Here is a 25,136-nt window from a genome sequence, read left to right as displayed (position 1 = left end):
GATGGTTCTATCTCTAAAAATAACGAGTTCCCATGCAAACTTTCATCTTTAATTGTAACCCGTTCATGACCTTTTGAACAACAAGGGGTAGCTTATGTCCTTTTTCCTAATTCTAGTCTATTTTTGCAGCAAATATAATCAAATTCGAATTCAGAGTTAGGCTAAGCTTGACTTTGGTTGGACATCCATACGAACTTTCATGCCCTATTTCAATCCTTCACAGGTTGAAATTACGAAAACCTAGCGTTTTCGTAATGAAATATTTATTTATTTCTTATCAAGCGCCTAACTAAAAAGCTTCATGGTGTTATTTTCGATACTGTCAAACTTCTAGCTCCCATTGCCAAAATGTATTTTTTAATGAAAAGGAGTACAAACGAGCATATTGGTCACCTGGTGTTAAGTGATCACCACCGCACACATTCTATTGCAACACCAGAGGAATCACAGGAGCGTTGAGACGAGAAGAGCGTTATGCAGAGGTATGTTTTGAAGAAATTACGCCAAACGATGTGGTTTCTGTCATGTTTTGGGCAGGCGTATTGTGTTTGGCTGTATATCTCATTTTCTTTGTCTTAATAAAGATACATTTATGAGTAGATACGTTAATGCACTTATGCATAAAAAGCCTATATCATGCACAAATAAGCAAAGTCAGAGCATGGGGAGTGAAAAATATACTATAGCTCTGACAATATCGCAATAGATACAATGACAAGCATGCCGTGCGTGAAGAACTGGGCGACTGGTTCCGCGACATGTGGATCGTATCATTTCCTCGTGAATGAATTAAATCACAGGATGCAACAGTAGTTTTATTGAATTTACATACAAACTTACAAAAATTGAATGAATACATTTAAAAGCAAGCTACTATTCAATAAGTTCTTCGGACACGTCTTCCAGGGCAAAGTGGAGGGCACCAGAGGGCGAGGAAGGTCGTCCATGCGATGGACCGACCAAATAAAGTCCGCTGTGAGCGGTCCATTGAACAAGTGTACCAGACTGTCAGCCAGCAGGGAAAAGTGGCGAATGCTCGTGAGGCGAATCACATCTGCCCCAAAAAATGTCACCTCGTGATGACCACGACCGCTCTGCCAAGAGTGTAACGAAGAAGAAGAACTATTCAATAATTCAATTTCATCAAGCGTTCATAATATCACAAATATCGTTTATTAGTTTGTTTAATAAATGTTTTATCATTAAATTTTAAATTAAATCGCCAAACAGCAAACACTTTCATTTGAAAACTCAAATTATCTTCGGGCTGGATTAAAAACACCATATAATACTTTACTCCCTTACAGGGAATGTTAATGAGTAGTTTTTTTCTTTATTGATTTAGGGGCTTTTATACGTATGTACATGTCAACCCCATTATACTCTAAGTACATTAAAAATCAAAAGAAAAACAAAATTCTTAACTTAACATACTTAAAAAAAAGTTAATAAAAGGAAAAGCAAATTATATCTACAGTGTTCAATAAATAAGACTTATGGATTAGATGCAGGATGGGCAAGTATATTTACAAACATGCCCGTATTAAATCTGTTCAAACCCATAAGTCTTACAATTTTGTCTCTACTAGACTGAAATCGGACACATTCCTTTAATAAGTGCTCAACATCCTCAATTATTCCACATGAATCACATAGAGGTGACTCCGCAATTTTCATCAAAAATTTAAACTTATTCAAAGGCATGTCCGGATCTCAGTCTGTGAGCAATAACAATCAACCTCTTTTTAATCTTTACATTAAAAAACCACTGTATATGAGGAGGCTGAGACTGCAAAGTTCTAATGAGTAGTTAATGCGTGAAATTTTACGCGAAGTCGTGAGCTAGGGGCTATTAGTTTAGTTATTTTAGCCCTAATAGCAATGATAGCGAATAGAACAGTTCGAAGTCAGATAAACCATTATAATGCGAGAAATTCATTGAAGTAACTACCTTTTGGGTAAACAATAGACAGAGTTATAAATGTAGGGTGATAACGAGAACGGAGGCTGTTCCAAGCATCCGACTTACCTTATTTATGGAAATAGTTTTGCAAGAACCATTGGAATATGGAGGTCTTTGTTATTTATTATTGTTAATTTATAAAACTCAAGTTTCCGCGTTTATCGACAATACTCCAATGAAAATATCTCGGTACACGGTATTAAGATTTTTTTATGGATGATGAGGACAAACTAGCTTACGGGTCGCCTAAATTTCGCAGGATTGTTGCCGGCCTTTCACGTGTTGTCCCGGAAATACCGCATTTGGATGCTCATACCACATCTATGTTGTACGTCGAAGAAAGTTCCTTGAAAACCGCACTGTGGAGGAACGCCACACATCCAGGGAAGTGTCATCGCGTCCGAGTGACGAATCGTTGATAAATCTTGTATATCTTGTTCAACTCAGTCAATCTAGAATTCTTTGGCCAAAAATAATAGTATTTAAATGTAATTTTTGAGAGGTACCTACAAACTAATGTTTATTTAATATTATATTATAATTAAAACTATGTAATGTTTATTAGTGACGTATAAATATAAAAATTCCAATATTGACAATCAAATAATTGTATGCCGATATATTGGCGAATTGTGCTGTACACCAATTAATTGTTAACAACTATGTTACCACGATTCATACAAATAAATCATTTCTTTTCATCGTTTTGCGTTGCACAGATCAGATACGTAGCTGCATTGTGTATCTTCTACTGCATTTGTCACGATGAGTGTTCTGAAGAGCTTTTCTACATGATGCCTGCGACTTCCAGTATCACACCACACGTCACATTAATATTTTTCTCACAATCTGGAGTTTCTCTTGAAACGCAAACGCTCTTCTATTTAATGAAATTATGGAATGAATGCGCTGTGCTTCTAGGTCAATTCCTATCAAAGTAGTAAATGGTGTTTTTGTACTTCTGATTATTTTGAGTGTTTTTAGTGTAAGGCTCCTTTGCACGGGATACCGGCAATATTATGGGTACCACAACGGTGCCTATTTCTGCCGTGAATCAGTTATGTGTAAGCATTACTGTGTTTCGGTCTGAAGGGTGAAATTACTGGGCAAATGAGACTTGACAACTTATGTCTCAACGTAAGGCACTGCATTTTAATACCATGGGGAGGGCGTATCAATTACCATTAGCTGAACGTCGTGCATTTTCAAAAAATAGTGTAAACATTTATATAAAGTGATGGATGAATTTTATGAACCACAGTAAACTTCTATTTTTATCCGGTCTTTGTATGTATTTTCATACATACAAAGACCGGATAATGTTTCATTTTAACATCCAAATCACAGAATAATTTGAGGATTCATTTGCCTTTACTCTCATTTGTTTACATAATATGAGGGTAAATATTAAATTAACATTTACCGAGAACGTTAATAACTGCGACGTGGCTGTCAACTTCATCGGTCATTGACAAATGTCAAGTGTCAGCTGTTATCTCTGAAGTGTCTGAATAATTTTCATACTTGAAATTATCGTGAAATTGGTATTATTTTGTCGTCAACGCCGTATCCCATACTTCTACTAAATAATCATGGTCTGAGAGTGTTGGGTATGTAATATGAGTGTTTCAAGGACACATAAGATACATAATAGCTTTAAAGGCATTATCTATAAATAAATTTAAATGTTTTATAAAAAAATGGCTCTGTCGTAAATCCTATTACTCCACAGCTGAATATCGAAATGATCGGACAGCCTGGGACTAGATTATGATTATTATATAACGATAGAAATGACTGTACAAAATTGTATATTTTTATTAAAAAGATCGCAAAAAAAAAGAATGCTGGGAGAGTTTCTTGCGCCGCTTCTTCTCTCTCAGAGCGCCATTTGTTTCCAAATCAGTAGTAGTATCTAGTATATAGAAATAACATCAAAAAGAATTCTAAAGGAATCAATTTTGGAAAAATAAATGCCTTTTATGCCTTTTAAAGGTTTAGATGCACTAAATGTAATTGCACAGTGAATTAATCTAGTCAAATTCAGTACAAAGAGTCTGTATCAGGTGTGCCCTGCATGTACTGCTGCTATTCGGAAGGGTGGGGATAACTCTCATACACCTAGAAGTGAGGGTTATCACTTTAAAAGCATAACATATTGTTTAGATTTACAAGAGCGACATCTCAAGTCAATTTCCTAATATGCAAATATTGGGGTTGAGCAGGTTATCAACTGTAAAGTAGATCCTGTAGATGAAGCCACAACCTGAGAGTTGAACAAAGCAAACAGAATTTTATAGCGAGGCGGTACTCGAACGGTTAGCTCAGTTGGTTAGAGCTCCGGCACGGAACGCTGGAGATCGTGGGTTCGAATCCCGCATAGTTCATAAAATTTTGTTTTTCAAATTTTATTTGTGTACTCATCAGAGTACCACAACGTCTTGAGACATCGCCGTCGACAACGAGTATAAAATATGATTAAACTGATTACTCTACTCTATTGGAAAAATTTGATGCTTTCAGTGATGGCCAAAATTGCTTGCAGACTGATTTGGCTTTTTTTAATAACAACTGATGGTAATTGATACTTCCTGGGCATTACAATGCAGTACCGTTCAGTATTATTGAAAAACACGCAAATTCTGAGCGGCACTACAACTACACTCGTCACCTAGAGACATAAGCCCCCTTATTCTTAATAGTCTGCTAACTTCAAGCATTGCTAATTCTCACTCTGTCTTCTTCTATTGACCTAAGTCAGAATGAGAAAAACCACTCCTAAGCGGCTGTTTAAAGTTAGCGGACCATTATGAATAAGGGGGAAGATGTCAAGTCTCATTTGCCCAGTAGTGTCACTAGCTACGGCGCCCTTCAGATCGAAACGCAATATTTGCCCAGGTGACGAGCTTAACTTTAAAAAACGAGCAACTTGAAATTTGAATTTAAACAGGTGTAAATTGTTCTCCCACAATACTTTTATCAGAAATATCCTCTAAGAAATCCCAACTGTTGCAAATAATTTTCCATTTTAATCAAGGAGACTGCAATATCCGCCGATCAATTTACATTGACTATTTATAAGCTGCCGAACAAACGCCGCTTGTGGCAGAAATTTACTGGGCTACCTAATCTTATATATAAAATTTTCGTGTCACGGTGTACGTAATTGAAATCCTCCGAAACGGCTTGACCGATTCTCATGAAATTTTGTGCGCATATTGGGTAGGTCTGAGAATCGAACGATATCTATTTTTTATCCCCCTAAATATTAAGGGTAGTCCACCCCTATTTTTTTTTATATTTGTGAAAACTTTTTTAATTTTATTTTATTATGCATTAAAAAATAGGTATGACTTCAAATTTTCGCCCTTCTACGATCTACAACTACTCTTGTATCGCGATTTTTATATTATTCTGTTCCATCTACAAATCCGCTATGGGGTTGCAAGATGGCAATCGAATACAATAATTGTAGTACGATTAATTTGGTAGATCCGAGAATGGGTTGCATCTACTTTTTATACCCCAAAAATTTTTTAATTACTTACTTTATATGGCAATACAACGTTTGCTGGGTCAGCTAGTATTTCCTAATATATTGCTTCTCAAAATGCGAACTTATACGCGCCTATGTAGTAGTATCGAAAAATAATAAATATAACAGAACTTGTTTGTTTATTTATATATTAAAACTAGCTGACCCAGCAAACGTTGTATTTCCGATATTAAAATCGCGATACAAAAGTAACTGTTGATCGTAGATGGGTGAAAATTTGAAGTTATGCCTATTTTTTAATGCATAATAAAATAAAATTAAAAAAGTTTTCACAAATATAAAAAAATAGGGGTGGACTACCCTTAATATTTAGGGGGATAAAAAATAGATATTGTTCGATTCTCAGACCTACCCAATATGCGCACAAAATTTCATGAGAATCGGTCAAGCCGTTTCGGAGGAGTTCAATTACGTACACCGTGACACGAATTTTATATAAAAGATTAAGTAGCCCAGAAAATTTCTGCCACAAGCGGCGTTTGTTCGGCAGCTTATAAATAGTCAATGTAAATTCATCGGCGGATATTGCAGTCTCCTTGATTTAAATGGAAAATTATTTGCAACAGTTGGGATTTCTTAGACGATATTTCTGTTAAAAGTATTGTGGGAGAACAATTTACACCTGTTTAAATTCAAATTTCAAGTTGCTCGTTTTTTAAAGTTACGCTCGTCACCTGGGCAAATATTGATATATATTGGCCTATTTTCTAATGCGGTTCATAATAAAAAAAAATAAAAAAATAATGTAATCGTGTGGACCACCCTTAACATTTAGAGCGATGAAAAATAGATGCTCTCCTATTCTCAGACCTACCCAATATGCACTCTAAATTTCATGAGAATCGGTCAAGCCGTTTCGGTACCGTTTGTGTACCGTTTGATGGTTTTTTTTAATGAAAATAAGGTTCGAGACGAACAAGACGTTCAGCTGATGGTAATTGTTACGCCCTGCCCATTACACTGCATTGCCGCTCAGGATTCTCCTTTGCACAGGATGCCGGCTAGATAATAGGTAACACAACGGCGCCTATTTCTGTCGTGAAGAGTAATGAGTAAGCATTACTGTGTTTCGGTCTGAAGGGCGCCGTAGCTAGTGAAATTACTGGGCAAATGAGACTTAACATCTTGTCTCAAGGTGACGAGCCCAATTGTAGTGCCACTCAGAATTTTTGAGTTTTTCGAGAATTCTAAGCGGCATTGCATTGTAATGGGCAGGGCGTATCAATTACCATCAGCTGAACGTCCTGCTCGTCTCGTTACTTACTATCATTAAAAACCTTGGTGAGGAAGTATGAAACACATTCAATAACCTAGGTACTTTCTTGTCGATCCCAACGACAACATTAGGCATGCTGTATTACATGATAGACGATATACAACCAAACTTTGGCAAAGGCGAGGTCCCCCGTTGACTGTTATGGAGTCGTACTTGTCTCCTAAAATGGCATATAGGCATAAAAGGCATTAATTTTCTCAAAATTGATTCCTTTAGGATTCTTTTTGATGTCATTTCTAATATACTAAATACTACTACCGCTTCGGAAACAAATGGCGCTCCGAGAGAGAAGGCGCGGCGCAAGAAACTCTCCCAGCATTATTTTTTGCGCTCTATTCAATAAAAATATACAATATTGTACAGTACAATATCATTTCTATCGCTATAAAACAATGACATTCTATACATATGGACACATCATTCGCAGTCTGACAGTGGAACGGCAAAAGTGTGCTTAAAGACAATGTAACTGTGTGTAAATCAACAAGCCTAAGTGAACTATAAAAAGAGCTGAAATATTACATTAACGACTCAAAAAAAAAATGTTGTGACTTAAAGGTTCGGTAAGGTTATTTAATTTAAATAGGATTGATACACAAAAAGCGTAATTAATTTAATAAAACGAATATTTTTTCAATAAATATGGTATTAATTATTGACAAGTCCCCAGACAAGACCCGCTTGTCAGAATGAGACAGATGAAAGGACACAGTCAAAAATGAAAACAATAGAGTCGTTTTTTTAATCGACTTTAAAAGGTGGAGGTTCTCAATTCGTCGGTATGTTTTTTTATATTAATTACCTCAGAATTTTCGACTGGGTGAACCGAATTTGATAATTCTTTTTTATTTGAAAGCTGGTGCTTCCATGTTTCATGCTACTAGAATTAGATTTATTAAATAGATAGAATGTATAAAAATACGCAATTATTTTTATACATTTTAGTGCATATTATATCTATTGTTTTGGAATAGTGTTTATGAAGTCAGTTATTTTTATTTTTAAAAATTTTTTGAAGGCATATTGAATAATGATTAGAAATATTGTATTTTCTATAATGTGAACAGCTTACAAGAACGTGATCGCCTATATACTAGTGCTATTTACACGTTATCACGGAAGTATATTAGTTATTAGTTAGGTTATATATTAGATACCTAGTGATAATTGATACTTATTTACATCGCAAATATGTAAAAGCTAATATTTTTCAGCTTTTCCGTACACGAGATAATGAAAGAGAAATCGCTAGTTGGTAGCAAGAGAGATGTGAATAAATTTACAAAGCAAATAAGCATATTTATATTTCACATTTAAAATTTGACAAAAGCTGTCATACAAATAAATGTTGATGTCCGTTTACACTACATACCAAAAAGATACTCTGGAAAATATATCTAAGTCTAAAAGGCAAAAATTTACGAAAGAGCCTTTTTTAATAAAACATTTAAATTTATTTATAGATAATGCCTGAACAGTGGCTGGGACTTTATTATAAAAGTGTATACATTTGCCCTTAAAGCTATTATGCATCTTATGAAGTCTACTAGAATTAGTTACAAGCAATCCCTTATTTCTAGTCTGATAATAATGAAAATCACTATTAAGAGCAAAAAAACAATTTTTGTGAACGCATATTAAAATTTTAAAAGTGGGTCAGCCATCCGACAATTATTCAGTAATATCTGTCATTTTCCACCCATCCATATCCGTTTTTCCTAGCTCTCTTACTAATCAGGCGTAGTTCCAAAATTATGTAAGGCGGCTTTAGCGCACCTACAAAGCTGTGGAACGAAACTGCCTTGTGCGGTGTTTCCGGGACGACATGGGTACCTTCCAAAAAAGCGCGTACACCTTCCTTAAAAGCCGGCAACGCTCATGTGATTCCTCTGGTGTTGCAAGAGATTGCGGGCAGCGGTGATCACTTAACACCAGGTGACCCGTACGATCGTTTTTCCTCCTTTTTCCCATAAAAAAAACCTGTTCCTAATTACACTATTTTCTCACCAAAACTTCATCTAACTAGAAATAAGAGTGGATACTTTCTGGAGATTGATAGTTAATAAGTTTAATTATAACATGAAAAATAGGTAATTTTTACTAATATTTTAATATTTAATGTTTTATATATTCAGTATGTATATGTGTCTGATATAATGCAATATGTATTTTAGAACCTATATGTATATATGTATGTGTTATTACAACATAATAATAAAAAAGTGATTCAAGGGAATTTGTTTCTTCAACAATAAGTAATCTATGGTTAATTATGTCTATAATATTTTTTAGATAATGATATTATGATTATTATCTATATATTATTATCTAAATCTGTATTAAGATAAAGCATAGTAATAATTAATTAATGCTTCATGTGTGATTGTTTGTTATTGGTAAAAAAACAATATCAATAAGCCGTGCCCGCGACTATGCCGCTTGTCTTTCGCGTAATAAGTGGCCCTCGAACAATGTGGTAAATTTATCTTTTGAGGAATGAGAAAAATTTATCTTCGATAATCGATCTATTAATTTCGATTTTGATGCCGCCGAGTGGTCTGTACGTAATGCACGTGTTAGATAAAGTTGTAGGGTAATATCTATTTGTAAAATATACACAACTCAATTAGTTTACATAGTTGCACGTAACTCGTAACATCCCAAGCCACAATCATGTCGAAATTCAGTTAAGAACACAAAACTGGTCACGTGATTCATAGTAACGGACTGACAAAAAATGGCAGACTGTCACTCTTTAAATGACATCATGGCTTAGTAGCCCAACCCACATGTATGGAATATAGTTTATTTATTAAACTTCAAACAAAAATTCCTTAATATGTGATGTTTGTGGCTTGAAACGTTTTTCAGGAACTACGTGCAATTGTGAATTTATTTTATTATGTTTCTATGATGTCATAAAAAATATTAAAATACATATTAATTTGTAAGCCATTTTTTAAGGATGTATAAAAGGCTTTTTTGTTTATTTTTAAAATAAAATTTAAGCAAATTTATGGCAAAATTAAAATAAAGCTTCATTAATATAATTTGATAGTATTTATAGACACACTTTCACACAAGTAATAATTTAACAAGCATTTAAGCCAATCGAAAAAAATCTAAAAACAAATTACAAAAATTACAACTTCAATTACGAAAATATCCCGATAAGTTAATTATGGAGTAGAACATAGAAGGTAAGCTTCTTTTCGAAAACAATATGTAACAATATGTCTTACCTCGCGATAGATTCGAGGATATCATGAAGTTTATTCGATTAGACATAATTCGATCAAAGAATTACCGGCTTTAATGAGATAAATTCGCTTTGATATCTGTGATTTTTGGTCTAAATTTATTGAAAACTACATACGAGATGAGAATATAATATGAACGACTTATCAATCGTATTGTTGTTACCATGCAGAAAGACATAACAGAGCATGACGCGAAATTCCATATTATGCGAAGAAACTATGTTTTAATTTATTAAAAAGCATAAAATGCATTTATTTTCTCAAAATTGATTCCTTCAGAATTATTTTTGATATCATTTCTAATATTCTACTACCATTCGAAACAAAAGTTTTGTAATGTGATGATTGCAAACTTAAAATCGGTCAGGGCAAACGAAATAAGAATGTGAGCACGTTATATGACTATGTTCAAATCGGATCCGATCACCGTAAGAAGAAACCGGAGACTGACTTTTTACAATATGGCGTGGATTTAGCTGATGAAGTTGATGTGTTAGATCAATGGCGAAAAAGTACTGTGTCAAAGAAGTACCTCGTTGCTGGCCTTTAAGGAAGGTGTACGCGCTTTTTTTGAAGGTACCCATGTCGTATCGTCCCGGAAACACCGCACAAGGAAACTTCCTTGGAATGAACTCATTCCACAGCTTTTTAGTAAATGGAAGAAAGCTCCTTGAAAACCGCACTGTGGAGGACCGCCACACATCCAGATGGTTGGGATGATATCCTAACTTGTGGCGTGTTGTGCGAAGGTGGAATTCGGCGGCAGGAATCAGGTTAAACAGCTCTTCGGTACACTCCCCGTGATAAATGCGGTAGAAGACACACAATGAAGCGACATCTCTACGCAACACCAAGGGATCCAGCCGTTCACAGAGCACTAGGTCCCCGACAATTCGAGCTGCTCTACGTTGCACGCGGTCAAATGGATCGAGCTGATACTGGGGTGCGTCAAACCAGAGATGATCCCTTACGAGCATATTTTAACATTTTAGATCTAGAAGGAATCAAATATTACATTTTATGGAGAATGCCCATATGTCGCCTAGGTTTTTCTCATGCGTCAAAATGTAATTAATCTAATATATAAAATTCTCATGTCGCGGTGTTTGTAGTAAAACTCCTTCTAAACGGCTTGACTGATTCTCATGAAATTTTGAGTGCACATTGGGTAGGTCTAAGAATCGGACAACATCTATTTTTCATCCCCCTAAATGTTAAGGGTGGCCCACGCCAAATTTTTTTGAGATTTTTTTTAAATTTATTTGATTATGAGTCAGCATTAAAAAATACACACAACCTCAAGTTTTCACCCATCTACGATCAACAGTTACTTTTGTATCGCGATTTGAATATCGGCAATACAAAATTTGCTGAGTCAGCTAGTATAGTAATAAATTTGATTATAGGATCAGTTATGTCAACATATTATTGTACATAAAGTATTAATTACATGGACGTCTTACGAATTGCTTTGATTTTGAGGTTATGATACATTTTATCAAATAACATCAAAACCCGGGTTTTGATTTCAAAAATAATAACTGTTTACGTTTCATCTAAAAGAACTTTGAATCCTTTACTGGAATAAACATAAATTTTGGATTAAGCGAGTGGAAATAATGAAATTGAAACAGGTTTTTCTGATTATCAGGAGGATCAAAAAAGTCGGGAGTGTTATATTATAAGCAAATGTGAAATAAACTTATAAAGTTTGCTATGGTAGTTAAATGCCTCTTTGTGGTTTTTGTCATAATATTAAAACTTTTAAATGTAAAAATACGGGTTGCACTCCGGGAGTGCCGCAAGAAGTGAAAACTTGAACATTAACGCTGTGCATTTATGAATATATTGGTATGGTTAGGGAATGATTTCGCAATAATTGCTTTATTAGTATAAAAGCATTTGTGTCATTAAAACGACGATTTATTTTACATAAAAAATTCAACACTTCAGAACTATTACAATTATTTTACATTAAAAAGTTTATCTCTCAAGATAGACGAATCGAACCAAGGAGAAGAATCGACTTTCAGTTTTCAGTTTTAGAGATAGGCGATGATAATCATCGCCAATGTTTAAAACTTCACTAATGAATAAGCTTAAAAACCGAATAACTTAACTGTAAAAATATTTCACGGCTGAGATTCGATCCCTCGCCCTCGCGGGGTTTTGGCTTTGCAATCACAATGATTCAACCACTGCACTGGTCCAATGACATGGTCCATGATCAAGTTGAGAAAGCCAAACTATAATTAGTTAGAAGTATAAATCTTTCATCTATAACTTCAACGAATGTCTTACGAATTTTCAATCAGGCCACAGTTTAACATTTTATGACCCATTCCAAGAAAAACTACTCAACGCCGCTGAAGAAGCTTTCACTTCAAAAATTGCAATTTATATTATAGTAAGTACGACCATTATATACACTGTAGATTTTTTTTTTAACATTGTAAAGAATTTTCTGAATATGAAGTCATTTGATCGGCCGCCGAAGCTGTGGCAGTGCTTGATTGACATCAAAAAGAATTGTAAGAAATCTATTGTGAGAATTAGGAATAAAAATTACTTTTGTTTTTTATGACTTTTTTTGATAGTTTGTATGATTGAAACTGCAGAAAAAACTTAGAAGGTAGATTATTTTTTTCTTTCCTGAATAAATAAAATAACATACTTTGCATCATTAAAAACACACCAAAAGTAAATGTTTGCTTGCATTAGAATTTTCCTGCATCACAAGACCAGTTGCCACCTATTTTAACAGAATTTACTTTGTGAATTTGAATTTATTGTAACCGCTCAAACTCGTGACATCAAATTTTATTTTATGAGTCTGTGTATGTTTTACGAGTATAAGTTATTCAATAACCTGGTTGTCTTAAAAGTATTTTTTTTATTTTATTGTTTAATATTTCAAATTTTAACTTTTGGTCTTCATATACGTCTCACTAAAACTTTCCAAATATCTTCTGACTGTTGGCCATATCATTTTATAGATATGCTGACTATACACTGAGTCTAAATGATTCCACAAAGGATCAGCAACTTCCTCCAAGCCTATCACATTTGGTAATTTGTCTACCAACCAGTTTATATCCTTGGTGTCAACTAAATGATCATTCGCCCCATATATTATTACCACAGGTAAAGAAACTGAACTTAAGTTATATCCAGGTGGCTTCTTGCTACCATATTTTACCACATTTACTGTTTCACCGAAATCATATTTTTGGAAATCATCTGCATTCAAACTCTGTCCATATCTAGCCATGTTTCGCAGAGAGGTGCCTGCAGGTAAATGACTGTATACCATGCCGAAGGTTTTATGAGTAATGGATCCTGGGTGAGAGGAATCGACAAACCCACAAAGAAAGTTTTCGCAGAGTGATTTAGAAAACAATCGAATCTGACAGATGAATTCAAATAACACTTGGAGAAAACTTTCTTTAGCAAAAAGTTCATTAACTTTCAATTGAGCTAATAAGTCCTCACAAGTTGATAAAATATTCAATAGTGATCTAAAAGACTTTGATTTGGTGTGCTTCACTCTGGTTGCGGGAGATATGCTGATTAACACGTTCGTTTTCTTGCAATATTCTGGCCGTTCTGAACACATCACAAAAAATGTCCCGGCCCCCTGAGAGAATCCAATATAGTTTAGTTTTTTAACCCCTGTGTTGCTTAAGACGTAATCAATCGTTGCTGGGACATCGTAATAGCCAATTTGATCGACTGAGAAATCCCAAAATGATGAATCTTTATCAGGGTTTAGAGTGAGATGTCTTCTGGCGTAGTAGTTGCCTCGTTGGTTTCCAACCCATGCGTCGAAACATTCATCAGCGAGGAGATAAGCCAGGCCAGTACCCGGACTAGCGTCCAACCATGCGTCAGAACTCTGGAGTAGTCCATGCATGAGGAGTAATGGAGGCTGCTTCACTCTTGCTTCACATTTCTTATTTTTTATTCTAAAGACCTTCAAGAGATATCCGTCCTCTGTGACAACTGTATGCTCTTCTGAACTGTAACCGTATTTGTTTGCCAATTGTGTGAAGTTAAGAAGTAGATCACTATCATAGCCTAAAAATCGTTTTATTTCCAGACTGTTGGAAAAAAATTGTTGACGAATTATGTTAACAATTATAAGAACTACAACCAGTGTTAAAGTGTCAAACGCAATATTTCTCTTGAACAACATGATTGCGACTGACATGCATTGGTAGATACCAAAATTAGTTAAAATATTTTAAAGATTACATTAGGACGCACTTGAAATTATATATAAAGCTCAGACTATATTGATCACATAGACAGAGCGTCTGAATCGAAATATGAAGTGAACTCTAACATGACTCTGTCCTTAGCACATCGGTGACTTAGGGTACATCTGCAAGACTCTTTTGAGTGAGCATAAAGATTCTTAAGGCAACCATGAGCAAGAGGAGAGCAGCTGGCGTCACTTCCCGTAACCGCACAACGTACCCTCGCAATGCCTATTTTTTTTATTGCAATATGCCATTTAACTTTTGAAAAATATTATATTTACTATGGTTATTACGTTACTTGCTTTAATTATGAATTTTTTGCCTATCTGAGGTATTTTTTTACTTTTTTCGGTTCACCAGTCCTTTTTGTCGCGAATCTTTTATAGGTTTATGTGAATGAAGTCGTGCTGAATTTGCTCGGAGCTTTATAGTCTATTCGGGACATTTAGCAATTCACTGCCACCCATCGTCCGCAACAAATAATTGGATTGGATATCAAACACAATAAGAAACAAAGCCAACTAAAGGATTCGCAATTAAATTATAGACTGTGAAAGTTACATTAAATTTAAATAATGATTTTTGCTTGATAATTGCTTTTTTCCGAGTTAGACATAGCTTTAAATAGTAAATTATACCTACTTTGTCTTAGAAAAAAAATGATTATCATATTATATAAAAATTATTATACAAATAGTTTAGTTTTTAACATTGAATTTTTAAACACTAAAAAATTGCCGATAAAATATGATGTTGGATTTAAAATTATTAAAAATCGCGTATCTATTTGTCCCTTCACATTGAAACACACCCAAATAATACGCGTGGAGACACTGAAAGTTAATAATTGGACAAAATGAGATGCAAACAATGTAGTAAAAATACTTAAGCTCAAATTTTGAAAATGGAACTCATATTATGTATTTTATTCATTTGTCGTTTGTTTTACGTTTTGGCGGCAAATTGATAATTGCTTGTGTCATGTCAGCACGAACTAAGTTAACGCGTGATAATTTTCGTGCAATGGTTTTTTCTTAGGATTTTTAAATGGCTTTCGACGTCATTTAAGGCAAGAAATAAGCTATGATGGACTACAAATTGTCCTTCATCGATGAAGCTCTATCTGCTTACAATTGGTTAAATGAGTTTATACGTGGTCGCACTTATCTTGAGTTTGCCTTGAGGGACGGCCTTCAACGGCGACGACTGAAGATAACACCACTGCTATACGATAAATGACCTATCAGCAGATTTGGACAAACTTAGGTATGAGTAAGGTGCACAAAATCCTCCATGAACTTTTAACCGGTGTTAAGAAGCTTTTACTAGTGGGAGGAACCTTTGCACAGGATGCCGGCTAGATTATGGGTACCACAACGGTGCCTATTTCTGCCGTGAAGCAGCTGTGTATAAATATTACTGTGTTTCGGATTGAAGGGCGCCGAAGCTAGGGAAATTACTGGGCAAAGAGACTTAACATCTAATGTCTCAAGGTGACGAGCGCAGTCGTAGTACCGCTCAGAATTTTGCCTTTTCAGAATACTGACTGGCACTGCATTTTAATGGGCAGGACGTATCAATTACCATCAGCTTTTTCTTTTTTTTAACAATTGGATCAAAATACGTTGAAAGTCGTGCAAACTAGCTCCGTTCATTTAATAATTTTTTAATTAAATACGTTAAATTTGTGTAATAATAATAATTTCAATTTGTTACTTTAGTTCTAAATTTTATGTGTGAACGTTATCTGTTTGTAAATGTGAACAGAAATCTGTGTAAGTACGAAACATAAGTAAAGAAACTAAGTGACTTTAAAATTATACTCACATCTTTATACTTTAATCCCGTCGTGTAAACTCTTAACTTACAAGTGAAAAGATAATTATAAACATCATTTTAAATAACATAACAACATACGACACCGTTTAAATAAACATTTCGCCATAGAACTAGACAAAATTATTCAGAACCCGAACGTCGCTTCATTAAAATTTTTGCTTGTACCCTCACCTTCTGTCCACCTGTGCTAACAAAGCGCCTACAGAAAATTTAAGGGCTATAACACATACTCATATATTTGCCAACGAATCAGTTCAAGCCTGTAAAAATGAACACTAAGAAAATATCTAAAGATAGCACGCCCACTAACACTAATCCATCTTCCAACATTACGCTTAGACGTGCGCAGCCACCTTCCCAATCTCAGGTGCAGGAATCAATTACCCTTGATAATGTTAAACATTTAATAAAGGAAGAAATGGACATTCTGCTATCCAAAATGGAGAAAAACATGAGCAAAATATTAGAAAATAAAACTAGAGAAATGTTCCAAGAAATGAACCAAATAAAAGACTCCGTGAATTTTATAAGCAATCAATATGAGGACATGAAAAACGAGTTACAAGGAAAATCAACGAAGGTCAAAGAACTCAAGGAAGAGAATAACAACCTGAAGTCCAAAGTTAAGGACCTTACTAGTCGTATAAGCATCATGGAGCAGCACTTGAGAATGAGTAATCTAGAAATCCAGTGTCTTCCTGAACATAAATCTGAAAATTTATCCAATATCATCTTTCAAATTGTAAAAGTTACTGGCAGTACGATCGCAGACTCAGATATCCATAAGTGCACCAGGATTGCAAAACTAAATCCACGAAATGCGCGCCCACGCTCTGTTATTATGAAATTCTCAAGCCCACGCATTCGTGATACTTTTTTAGCCGGAGTTATTAAATTTAATAAAAAAAATAAGGACGATAAACTCAACACAAGTCATGTCGGAATAAGAGGCAACAAGAAGTCAATCTACGTTGTAGATCACTTGATCCCGGAACTAAAGAAATCAAAGTATCCCCTAAAAATAAAAAATAAAAGCTGCCCAAAGTAACTATTCCATGCGGACAAAGTCGAGAATAAAAGCTAGTAGTTAATATATCTTTCGTGATCTAATACGTTGCGTAAATAACTCCTTTGTACAGATGTAACTTCTGTTTTGAAATATAGAAAAGTGCTATTGGAAAATATAGAAATACATTGGCTTAAGTAAACGCGTAATCCGGCACTGCCTGTAGAAAATTTTATCGAGACCTTTGGCCTTGGTCTCATCTCATCTCAATCTCATAAGATTAAAGTGTTAAGAAGTTAATACTCTTCATATTTGCTTTATGGGTTATTTTTTTTAGTTAATTATTTATACATAAGTATTAAAAAGAATCTGTTCATAATATTTGGAGATTTTGTTTGCTACAACTAATAATAAAAAATGGGTGTGAGACATATTTATCGTCAAAGGTATAATAAGTAACAGTCTAAAAGATCACCGGTTGTTACTGTGATAATATATAAAAAAATCACATTGATTGAGTTCTTCTTCTTCGTCGGATTACTCTTGACAGAGCAGTCGTGGTCACGTCGAACGACGAACGATTCTACGCCAGTTATCCCTGGCTGTTGCTTCTCTGGCACATGTGTTGAGGAGAGTATTGGTTAGGGCTTTGATCTGGTCTGTCCAGCGCATAGGGGAGCGTCCTCTTGACCTACTGCCGTTGACCCTTCCCTGAACAACAAGTCTCTCTATGGCATGCTCTCCACGTCGCGTGATATGTCCGAAGTATCTGAGGATACGTTGACATACATTGATTCAGTATCGACTGTTAATTAAGTAACAGCTGTTGTTGGTTACTGATAGGAGTATTTAGTAACAACTAGTTTTTTTCACAGCTGAGCCATAACTATTTTATATAATATAGTTATGGCTTAGCTCTTCTTTTAAATGTGGGACAAAAAAATCCTGTTTACTTATATTGACTACTGAATATATTTATTTCTGATATTTTCTGATAATTTATGTAATAACATAACTTTCATGCATTTATTTAACATTTCATTAGATAATCTTAATGTATGGATTTATTTAACAGCATAAATTACGTGACACGTTGGTTGTCCGCGGTAGACTCCCAAACGAATGAACGGATTTAAATGGGGAATACTTCATGGAGTTCAGTTTAGTCCAACTTGAGAGATAGGAGAGAATTTATTGACGCACGGTTAGACAATTCTGCTGTGAAACAATTTCATTATAACAACAGGGAGCATATGTTACGAAATAATCCTTGATGTTATGAAAAGTTATTGACAAATTCATAAACACAGTATTTTATTTAATATGTACAGATCAACGTATGTCTGGTCAGCTAGTATATTATATAAATTGTATAAATTCCATCAGATAATAAATTTGCATTAAGTATGTGCGCGAAAAATGAACGAATAACTCAATATCATGCCAACAGATTTTATTATTCTTTGTTTTTTGAAAAGGATATACTTTAAGAGTTTGGTGAGGTTCTGACCATTTGATCTATGACAAACTAACGGAACTCTTCAATTCTTAGGTGCAAATTAACGATACTCGGACGAATCTCTTTTATGCTATCCGGATATTTGAGTCACCTATCGTAACGTCGTTATGGTCAAGTAATTGTCGTTATCAAATATGATGATCAATGGAACTCGTGGACTTACAATAAGGATATGTGGCAGAATTTCTAACTGTCTGTAATCAAACTACAATGCGCTTATGCTCATTGCTGCATTTATTTCTATTTCTATTTGTTTATTTATTTAAGACAACAAAAGGTCCATATATAAATGTTAGTGAAATAGTCTTAACCTATGTTAGGAAGTACAATAATAAATTACATATATGTTAGTAACATACTTATTCTATATTAGTTGATATAATTAATAAACTTACAAACTAAAGCAGACATCCAGTGCGCTTTGAATGCGCTGTCCTGTCTGTCGGCTATCACCTTCAAAATAATATTGGGACTCCTCTCCAACCTATTTTTGACGGAGGCGATTCTTTTCCGTATGATTGCGGAAAAACCATCGACACGGTTCTCCACAAACATACCGGACACGCTACAATACCAAGGCCCAACATTATCCTGAAGATGTTATTATATTGGACACGGAGAGCATTATAAGATTTTTGGGTATAGTCAACCCACAGACTGCACGTGTAAAAGCTCTGACAGAATGACTTGAATAGCGTGATCTTTATATCTTTTGTGCAACGTGCAAATCTGCGAGCCAACATATTCCCTCTAACCGCCAACGCTCTCCGCTCCTTATCAATGTCACAATTATCCTTCATGTCTGCTGTAACCACATCACCCAGGTATGTGAACTTGTGCACCCTCACCAGTTTTGCACCGTACAACCTCACTCGAGGTACATAGCTCGGAGAAATTCCGCCTGCCGCAAAGACCATGAGCATGCTTTTTTTTACATTATATTTAAGTCCATGCATGCACAGTCTTCACACACACGCAGCAAATCTCCCAGCGCGCAGACTGATGGGCTCAGCAGCACCATGTCATCCGCGTAACTGATGTTATGACTATCAATCGAACATCCCACATGCATGCTGCTGAGCCCCTCGATCAGCTCGTTCACGTAGAGGCTGAAAAGCTTGGGTGAGCTCCGCCCACCTTGCCTGACTCCGCATTCCAGCCTATACGTGTCCGAGTATACCCCCGCCCACCTTATCTGGTTATCCTGATTTGTATACCAAGTGCCTGAATATTTCTATGAGTTCCTGAGGCAAGCCAGTGCGTCTAAGCTTGTCCCAGAGTATCGGGTATGAAACTAGATCAAAAGCCTTTGACAGATCCAAGAAGCAGGCACTGGTGTTTTCCTGCTTGTATAGTACTTGACGGTCTCCTTTAATGTTAACACTGCACTCTCGGTAGACAGTCCCGCTCTAAACCCAAACTGTGCATCATGTAGATCTAGGTATTGATCCAATTGTCTATCCAGGAGGCCGTCAAGCACCTTGGCTGTTATGGTACGAAATCGGCCTATAGTTTTTGATATCTGTAAGGTCTCCCGTTCTGTCCTTCATAACTGGCACCACCACATTCCTCATCAATTCCTCTGGTAAGTATGAATGGATTATGCATATGTTATACAGCAGACATAAAACTCTAGGCAAGTGCTCACCTGCATACTGAAGATGCTCAACGCTCAACCCATCATGTCCTGGCGATTTTCCACGAGTCATATACTTAATGATCTTTTTGACCTCTTCAGTTTTAAAAAAGGCCAAGGTGTGATTAGGTCCAGCATCGAGCCCCTCCACTGTATGCTCACTTATTTGTCACAGGCAGCGATTGTACCCTAAAATGATTCATAAACAAATTGGCTATGTCCTTGGTGTCACTAATCCCATTGACACACACAGGCAGGCTGTGATTAGGTGTTAAGCTTCTGGTGCACTTCCAAAATTCTTTAAACTTTTTATTTTTATGATTTTTAACAATTATATCCATTTTAATTTCATCTTGGTGTTTAAGACACCATTTTAATTTAGATTTAAATATTTTCCTGCTTTTGACCATAGAATGACAATATTTACCCACGATGGGCTTGCCAAAATAGACCCATAGTTGAAAACAACGCTTAGCCTCCCTGTGCGCCTCGCCAACGTGTCGATTCCAACCTGCCACTATTTTATTTTATTTTATTTTTTTATTTTATTAAGAAAACCAACGGCATATTACAGATTAGATAAATAACTAATAATATTTTACAATAATAATGCCAATAACAGGTTTCCCTTATATTATATTATATTATATTATATTAAATTACGGTTTCCGAAAAATTTTAACATGGTGCCATACCTACTAAACAAAAATGAGATTTATCTTGTATATTCTATCATTTCACGAGGTAAATCTATATCAGGTAACTCATCATTACAAATTTGAGTGTACTTCTCTACTTGAGTTAAGTCCCTACACCCCCATATAACCTTATTCATCTCTTTTTCTCCACGCGATGTCAGCATTGAGTATCGATTAGCACCAAAATTACAATTAATAACAAGTGGAAAATGGTCAGAGGAGTACACACCATATTCCACATAAATGTCCAGAATAGTTGTACTAGCCGCACCTGTAACTAAACAATGGTCTAACCACCGCCTACAATTGTAATGAGCTTCACTTATGAACGTAAATGTTTCTGAGTTAATACCTAGCAGCTCAATATCCGCACATATCAATCTTTGCTCAGCACAAAACGATAAAAGTTCTTTACCAAAACTACCTACTACCTACCTATTTATGCAAAGGTTTTGGGCTTAGGATTTAGTAGGTCTACACATATTTAGACAAATTATTAGTTAGTTTACTTCAGATTCACAAAAAAAAAAAAAAAAACAATCGACTCCAAAAAAACTATTCCAAAACAATAGATATACGTAAGTCACACTAAAAGTTTTGCGTAACTTAAAAAACAACATGTTATAACTAAAATTATGTTAATTGCTTTTTAAAATGCTCTCCTTTACATTTTAAACATTTATTTATGTGATCGAACCATTTTTTAAAACAGGAGGACCACAGATCTGAAGGCATGTTTTCGACGTGCTGATTGTACGCTATCACTGCCTCTTCGGAATTGGTAAAAGTGAAATCTCTAATCAAATCTTTGATTTTGGGGAAAATACAGAAATCACAGAGTGCTAGGTCAGCGCTATGTGCAGGATGGGTGACGAGTTGTACTTTTTCGGAAGCTAAAACTGACTTAGTAGTGTCGGCCGTGTGTGAAGAAGCGGTGTCATGATGTAGGAGAACGCGGCTTTTCGGTCGTCTTTCGCGAACTTTTTTAACACCCTGGGTGGACAAATGGTAGAATACCACTTGGCATTTACCAACATTCCTCGCCTGCCTCACTTTTGTTGGCCTGTTCTTATTTTCATACACCTATTCACAAGCTTGCTGTTTTTTTTCGGGTTCAAAAAAAGGTCCACGTTTCGTCTCCTGTGACAATGTCATAAACAGCATTAGAATATCCCTGATCGTACTTCACCAGCATCTGTGAGCATAATTCAACGCGAGCCCGCTGCTGCTCCGCTGTCAGTTCATGAGGGATCCAACGACAACAAAGTTTCCGTACTTTCAATTCTTCGTGTAAAATTTTCTGAATTTTGCTCATACCAATCCCCAATAGTCCTCTAATTGTCTCATAGGTAATCCGCAGGTTTTCTTCAATTAGCCCCTTTACAGTAGCCACATAATTTTCTTTATCGTTGACGGCAGTTGAAGGCCGCCATTCACGAAATTCGTCCTGTAAAGAAACCTGACCTCTCTCAAATTCAGTAAACCATCGCTTCACGGTGCTCTTCTCTCCCAAAACCATTTTGAGGGCGAGCGCCACAGTCATGCGGAGAGAGAGAACTTTGAAGATCATAAAAAATCATCGCGCTAAAATGCTTTCAACATAATTCCATTTTCGTTGCGTACGTAGAACTTTGATGTGTTGACAAATGATTTTCTGCCAATTGTTGTTTTATTACTTAGAAGGTTGGAACGTTTCAAAAAGTATAACATTCGACATTGAAATAGTTCCGATTAGCTAGAAGTTCAAAACTTTTAGTGTGCCCCATGCACTAATAAGTTATTTCGTATTTTTGTACAATATAATATGATAATCTAATTCTAGTTACAATTACTGTTATTTTTGGAGTTGGTGTCAGCCAAAGGAGGATTGTAACTATAAACATAGTTGTAGGTAAGATGTGCTTGTGTCGAAAGCGCAACGTGACAAGGCGAGAGGCGAAAGTAGGGCCGCGGCGGGAGGACACTGATTAAAAAAATAATAATAATTAATTGATTAATTAGATTAATTTGATTGTACAAAAATAAGCAATTATTTTATTACTTTTTGTGCATATTATATCTACTGTTTTGGAATAGTTTTTTTTTGAAGTCGATTGTTTTTTTAACCAATATCATTATAGTATAATTTAGTTTCATTTAGTTTTTCACTTGCTTTTGCATTATGAATTAAGACGGTTTTTGGTCATGAGGGCTTAAGCCCAAATAATATTCACGATAGGACGCACAGACAGAGGTGGAAATGCGGGGCCCCGTTTACGCGAGGCCTGTAATTGCTACTCTTCCGACATAGTTAGTCCGCCACTGGGCTGCGACTTCACGTACGCAGGTCATTTTCGAATCCATTCTCCAAAATGTGCATTCAAAAAATGCACAAAACACATGTGAAAAATGTCATACAAATGGAAAAACAAAGATATCTTATCTTATCCTTATAGATTTACGGCCACGCTGACGAAATAGTGAGCACAGATATAATAATTATCTTATAATCGTACCTATACTGATTTTTTTGTTGTAATCTATTTTAAGATTCTAATGTTTATTTTTAATTGTCTGAGGTAAGAAGCGCACATTGAAATAAATAGTATTCAGTTTATAAAAACTCGTCTACTTATTACTAAAGTCTTAATTTTAGGTACTTCTACAGAATAAATATAAAATTAACTCCTTAAAATAAATACTATAAATGTTATATAACCACACGTAATAGTCAAGCGGCTTTATCCGACATAGACCCACACAGAACAAAATCGTAGACAACTGCCGGACTATACTGAATATTCTGGAGAAAATATAATCAGAGTTCCACACCATCCTGGACATACAGGGATCGAATGCAATGAATGCGCTGACGAACTTGCTATTGCTAAAAGCACTCAATTTGGCCGTGAAACCTTCTGTGGTAAAAAGGCATAATTTATTTTCTCAAAATTGATTCCTTTAGAATTCTTTTTGATGTCATTTCTAATAAACTAGACACTACTAGACTTCGGAGTGATATATATTCAATAAAAATATACAATATTGTACAGTCATTCCTATCGCTATAAAACAATCATACTCTAGTCCCAGGCCATCCGATCATTTAGATATTAAGCTGTGGAGTAGTAAGATTTACGATGGAGCCATTTTTTGATAAACCATTTAAATTTATTTATAGATAATGCCTAACAGTCGCTGGGGCTTTATTATAAAAGTGTATACATTTATCCTAAAAGCTGTTATGTATCCCAAAGTGTTTTGTTAAATCAACCCTTGATACATCATGTTCACAAGAGTGTAAAAAACTCTTGACCAACAACTCCGGGTTGAACCCATTCCAATACCCTAATCCAAGACTTCAACAAGAAGGCTGCGCATTAGGCACTAGGCCTAAGTAGGTAAAACTTACGCATTCTAACCAGGACACTTACAGGGCACTGTAGATTCAACAAACATCTCTCAAATTTAGTCGTCAGAGATTGCAGAGCGTGCAAATTCTGAAATAGTACAGAACCCCGTTAAACATTCTTTGATGCGTGAACATAGCATCTCTTTGGGAAGTCCAATTCTTCAACCACTTCAGATACGTCAGGTCGCTGTAAAAGATATAATAATATTCATGAAAATAATCAATCTTATCAGTGAGCTAAAGTTAACAGTGGCTATCACAATAGATCACATTGGTCGCAGTGAAACAGGGCTGCACTAAACTGTACTAAAGTCACTTAAACATACCATAACTTCACAGAAACTTTAATAGAGAACTGTACTATATATGAATACATTTTGTTAAAAAAACCCTGCAAGATAATTGATATCGATATGAAGTAGAATACGGAGACACCACTAAAAATAAAATAAAAAAATCACAACCTCTTAGATTAAATGCTACAGTAAGAAGAACATTTCATATTAAATGGTTTCAAAAATCTTGAGAACGCCTGACTTATTAATTCTAGCAATAAACTAAGACCTTTGTCCAGCAGTGGACGTCTTCCGTCTGATGATGATGATGAAACTAACTGCGTGACGGCTCAAACGAATAAGGCACCTTTCGCACCTTTAGATGCCTAAAGACACTACCGGGTATCGGACATAAAAAAATCGACCTGGTAACAAAAATGGGACAGTCTATACCA

At 35.4% G+C, this 25,136-nt stretch overlaps 2 protein-coding genes across 2 annotated transcripts in view; one reads left to right on the top strand and one right to left on the bottom strand.

Annotated features, from left to right (window-relative positions):
• LOC126969794 (uncharacterized) overlaps window positions 1-25,136 on the top strand; it is a 251,226-nt gene that overhangs the window by 109,579 nt on the left and 116,511 nt on the right. The window lies entirely within an intron of this gene.
• Window positions 11,957-14,103, bottom strand: LOC126969807 (lipase 1-like). The gene has a single exon (XM_050815375.1). It carries the CDS (start codon window positions 13,966-13,968, stop codon window positions 12,976-12,978), a length of 993 nt encoding a protein of 330 aa, XP_050671332.1. The 5' UTR covers window positions 13,969-14,103; the 3' UTR covers window positions 11,957-12,975.

The sequence above is a fragment of the Leptidea sinapis genome, chromosome 19, assembly GCF_905404315.1.
Source record: "Leptidea sinapis chromosome 19, ilLepSina1.1, whole genome shotgun sequence".
NCBI lineage: Eukaryota > Metazoa > Arthropoda > Insecta > Lepidoptera > Pieridae > Leptidea > Leptidea sinapis.
The sequence above is the reverse complement of the archived record's forward strand: the minus strand, read 5'-3'. Positions and strand labels throughout refer to the sequence as shown.